At 46.6% G+C, this 5,095-nt stretch overlaps 1 protein-coding gene across 1 annotated transcript in view; it reads left to right on the top strand.

The window, feature by feature from the left end:
- Positions 1 to 5,095, top strand: part of SNUPN (snurportin 1) — a 33,987-nt gene that overhangs the window by 13,515 nt on the left and 15,377 nt on the right. Inside the window, exons 4-5 of the mRNA XM_012801815.2 lie at positions 4,503 to 4,607; positions 4,837 to 4,933. Coding sequence (XP_012657269.2) covers positions 4,503 to 4,607; positions 4,837 to 4,933 — 202 coding nt within the window. The remainder of the gene's footprint in view (positions 1 to 4,502; positions 4,608 to 4,836; positions 4,934 to 5,095) is intronic.

Below are 5,095 nucleotides of genomic sequence, written 5' to 3'. Positions count from 1 at the left end.
ACTTATGGAAAGTGTTCCTTAAAAAGTCCATAAGAAGAATCCTAATAATTCAATAGAAAATTATAAAATGATCACTAAATTTATGAAAGCTGATTGAACTCATGAGAACAGAAAAATGCAGATTAAAGTGAGACTATTTTGCAGAGATGCCGGCATACACAGGACGTATGGGAGGATGAGAAGAGATGGCTGGTAGTCCTGTGGACTGACTGGCACTCACTGCTGGAGTCTAAGGGTAGTGGGTTTGGGAATTGCTAGCCAATGATGTTTCCAGAGCCTTCCAGCCCACTGCTGAAAGCCCCTGAATTATTGATATAATAAGACTCCATGTCTGTGTCGTTTTTTGAATAGTCACTGCACAGCTGTTTTGGATTAGGCCTACCCAGGCCACTACTGCCTCCCTCCTCCCATTCCCTGGTTGGTAGAGCCTTTCCCAGACAGTAGGTTCTCAGGCCAGATTTAGACTTTCATTCTCAGGTGGTAGTGGTGGTTGGTAGTACAGTTGCCCTTGAATAAAGCAAGCCTGTTTACCCACCCCAAGTCAACAGTAGTTGGCCAAGGTGAAGTTGAAGCCATGAAATAACAGACACTGGGCCAGGCACAGTGGCTCATGCCTGTAATCCTAGCACTCTGGGAGGCCGAGGTAGGTGGATTGCCTGAGCTCATGAGTTCAAGACCAGCCTGAAGCAGAGAAAGACCTTGTCTCTAAAGAAATAGCCAAGTGTTGTGGCAGGTGCCTATAGTCCCAGCTACTTGGGAGGCTTTTGAGGTTGCTGTGAGCTGTGATGCCATAGCACTCTACTAAGGGCAACAAAGTAAGACTCTGTCTCCAAAAACAAAAAAAGAAAGAAAGAAACAACAGATACTATAATAAACTTGACTAAGTGCAATGTTAGATATGGAGAAAAAACCAATATGGCTTGTGACACCATAAAGGAAGTAGGCTGTCCTTGTGTTTAGGCAGTCCCTGTACTCAGAGGTAGGTTACGGGTTCAAATGGGGGCAGGAGTCTATCCTGCTGTCATATACTTCCCTCTAGAACAGTGGTTCTAATGCCACGGCCCTTTAATACAGTTCCTGTGGGTCACAACCCACATGTTGAAAACCACTGCTCTAGAACCTAAACATCTTTTTTTTTTTTTTTTTGAGGCAGAGCCTCAAGCTGTCTCCCTGGGTAGAGTACCATGGCATCACAGCTCACAGCAGCCTCCAATTCCTGGGCTCAAACGAGTCTCCTGCCTCTGCCTCCCAAGTAGCTGGGACCACAGGCGCCCGCCACAATGCCTGGCTATTTCTTTTTTTTTTGGTTGTAGCCATCATTGTTGTTTGGTGAGCCTGGGCTACATTTGAACCTGCCACCTTAGGTGTATGTGGCTGGTACCTTAGCCACTTGAGCCACAGGTGCCGAGCCAGAACCTAAACATCTAGTCGAATCCTCCTGGCCTTTAGAATGTGCTTCCCGGGTGTACCTTCCTCCATCTCCTTTCTCTGCCCCAAATACAACATGGATAATATACTCTGTAACAAAGTACAATCCAGGCTCAGCGCCTGTAGCTCAGGGGCTAGGGCACTGGCCACATGCACCAGGGCTGGCAGGTTCAAACTCAGCCCAGGTCTGCCAAACAACAATGAAAATGACACCAAAAAATATACCCAGGACTCAGTGCCTGTAGGTCAGCAGCTAGGGCATCAGCCACATACACCAAAGCAGGTGGGTTTGAACCCAGCCCGAGCCTGCCAAACAACAATAACAACTACAACCTAAAAATAGCCAGGCGTTGTGGCAGACCCCTGTAGTTCCCGCTACTTGGGAGGCTGAGGCAAGAGAATCCCTTAAGCCCAAGAGTTTGAGCTTGCTGTGAGCTGTGATGCCACGATACTGTACTGAAGGAAACATAGTAAGACTCTGTCTTGAAAAAAAAAAAAGTACAATCCAATTTTGTTCAGTAAGTAGTGTTGAACTCTGGGTTAGATTAGGCTATACTATGAAGAAGATAGCTGTGGACCAGAAAGAGCTCCTATACTCTTGGAATAGGGGTAGAACATGATTTTTTGGCTATAAAAAAATCGAGATTCCTTTCAACCAGAGAGGAGGAAGGAGGGGTGTCAAATCAGTGTAGGGTTAATGAAGAAGGCAGCGACATTAATAGAAATGCAAAACATTCGGGCAGCGCCTGTGGCTCAGTGAGTAGGGCACAGGCCCCATATACTGAGGGTGGTGGGTTCAAGCCCGGCCCCGGCCACACTGCAACAAAAAAGTAGCTGGGTGTTGTGGCGGGTGCCTGTAGTCCCAGCTACTCAGGAGGCTGAGGCAAGAGAATCACTTAGGAGGTTGCTATGAGCTGTGATGCCACAGCATTCTACTGAGGGAGACAAAGTGAAACTCTATCTCTTTAAAAAAAAGATAAAAACAAAAAAGAAATGCAAAACATTTTAGGTAGCAGGAACAGGTGGAGCAAGAAGCCCAGAAATAGGAAAGGAATATATAGTGTGTTCAGGAGCAGGCCAGTGAAGATGAAAGGAATATGGTAGAAGAGATATAAAAGGCCTCAAAAATATGGGAAGGATTTTAGACTAGGGAACCATTGAGGATTTTGAGGTAGGGCCAGAATTGGGATTTTGTGTGATGACTCCTTTACCAATGTGCCGAAGAAGCCTAAGGAGAAAGAGACTGAGGAGATGGCTAAAGCCATCTGATGATAGGTGCTGAGGGCAGTGAAGGTGGGAAGGAAAAGAGGTCATGACTTTGAGAAATGTTGTCAGGTGGAACAGAAGAATTTATCAGTGAAGTGGACAGGAGAGGCAAAATAAGATGTGATCGAGGGTTTAAGCTCTGTGCTTACATAGACCTGATCTCAAAGCCAGGCTCTGTATTAACCTTGAGCAAGTTACTTGACTTCTCTAAGTCTCTGATTTTTTATCCATAAAATGGAGTGTGGTAATAGGCCTTTATTTTTGTTTTATTTAAGATTTGGCATGAGCATCTCAAGGTCAGGGACCTTGTTGTCTCTGAGTGCTAGCCTCTGGAACAATAGTTCTGATGATAGTAGGGGGTGCACAGAGTAAGGAGAGGAACAGGGTCCCATCACTTGAAACAGGAGGTAAAGATAGTAAGGATGAGACTGGGCACAGTGGCTCACATCTGTAATTCTAGCATTCTGGAAGGCCAAGGGAGCTCAGGAGTTCAAGACCAGCCTGAGCCAGAGCTAGACTCTGACACTATAAGTAGCCGGGTGTTTTGGAGGGTGCCTGTAGTCCCAGCTACTAGGGAGGCTGAGGCAAGAGGATCACTAGAGTCTAAGAGTTTGAGGTTGCTGTGAGCTATGATGCCACCGCACTCTACCGAGGACAACAAAGTAAGACTCTGTCTCAAAAAAAAGAAAGAAAGAAAGAAAGGATGGTGTGGGTGCGGGTGATGACAAACAAGGAGGAGATAAGCTGAAGTTCACAGGGAGTGGCCTCCAATCTGTCAGTTGTGTAGGAGATATGCCACCTGCTGAGAGCACATGGGGCTGGAGATCCCACTTCGGCTTTCTTTTTTTTTTTTTTGAGACAGAGTCTTTGTTGTCATTGTTGTTTGGCAGGTCCAGGCTACGTTCGAATCCGACACCCCCGGTGTATGTGGCCAGCTCCCTAACCACTAAGCTAGGGGTGCCAAGCCCAGCTTTCTTTTTTTATTTTATTTATTTATTTATTATTATTTTTTTTTTTTGGTAGAGACAGAGTCTCACTTTATCGCCCTTGGTAGAGTGCTGTGGCATCAGACAGCTCACAGCAACCTCCAACTCCTGGGCTTAGGCAATTCTCTTGCCTCAGCCTCTGAGTAGCTGGGACTACAGGCGCCCGCCACAACGCCTGACTATTTTCTTTTTGGTTGCAGTTTGTCCAGGGCCAGGTTTGAACCTGCCACCTTCGGTATATGAGGCAGGTTCCCTACCCACTGAGCCATAGACGCCGCCCTCTCTTTTTATTTTTATTTTTCATTTTTTTTTAAACACCATCTCACTTTGTTGCCCTTGGTAGAGTTCTATGGTGTCACAGCTCACAACAACCTCAGACTCTTGGGCTTACGCGATTCTCTTGCCTCAGCCTCTTAAGTAGCTGGGACTATAGGTGCCCACCACAATGCGCAGCTGTTTTTTTGGTTGTAGTTGTTGTTTAGCAGTCCCAGGCCAGGCTTGAACCTGCCAGCTTCAGTGTATGTGACCAGCGCCCTACTCACTGAGCTATGGGCGCCAGGCCTCAGCTATTTTTAGAGACGAGGTCTCACTCTGACTCAGGCTGGTCTCGAACTTGAACTCAGGCAATCCATCCGCCTGGGCCTGCGAGGGTGTTAGGATTACAGGTATGAGCCACGGCACCTAGTCTCACTTTGGCTTTCTCCACTGTCATTCTTTCACTTGTGTTTTTTTAATATATGTAGGATGTGAATGCCTCATCGTTGTAACCATTGGAGCACCAAACCCTTGCTGTTCTTTGACACTGTTCTTTTGTGTTCCCAGTTGATGCTCTCAGAGTGGTTAATTGATGTTCCTTCAGATTTGGGGCAGGAATGGATTGTGGTCGTGTGTCCTGTTGGAAAAAGAGCCCTTATTGTGGCATCCAGGGTAAGTAGCTTCCTCCTGTCCCTCAGCGCCAGCTGGCCTGGTCTATATGGGGAGGGATTCTTTGACTCTGCTTCCTCACCTACCACAACAGCTGTGCCTGGAATGGTCTGGAAATGCTCTCTTGCAGGAAGGGTTTGTTAAGAGTCATCTTTGGGCTGACCACACGCCTGCAGGATGAGGGTGAGGAGGCCTTGATGCCTAATGAGAATGGTAACTTTCCTCCACACAGGGCTCTACCAGTGCCTACACCAAGAGTGGCTACTGTGTCAACAGGTTTTCCTCTCTTCTGCCAGGAGGCAACAGGCAAAACTCAACAACAGCAAAAGGTACCTACATAAAATGTCTATCAAGTTGTTTTTTTGTTTGTTTGCTTGTTTGTTTGTTTGTTTTTTGAGACAGAGTCTCACTATGTCACCCTCCGTAGAATACCATGGCATCACAGCTCACAGCAACCTCTAACTTTTGGGCTTAAGTGATTCTCTTGCCTC

This window comes from Otolemur garnettii, unplaced genomic scaffold (assembly GCF_000181295.1).
Source record: "Otolemur garnettii isolate 467f Iridium unplaced genomic scaffold, OtoGar3 scaffold00011, whole genome shotgun sequence".
Taxonomy (NCBI): Eukaryota; Metazoa; Chordata; class Mammalia; order Primates; family Galagidae; genus Otolemur; species Otolemur garnettii.
Note: the sequence above shows the minus strand (reverse complement) of the source record. Positions and strands in the feature narration are given on the sequence as shown.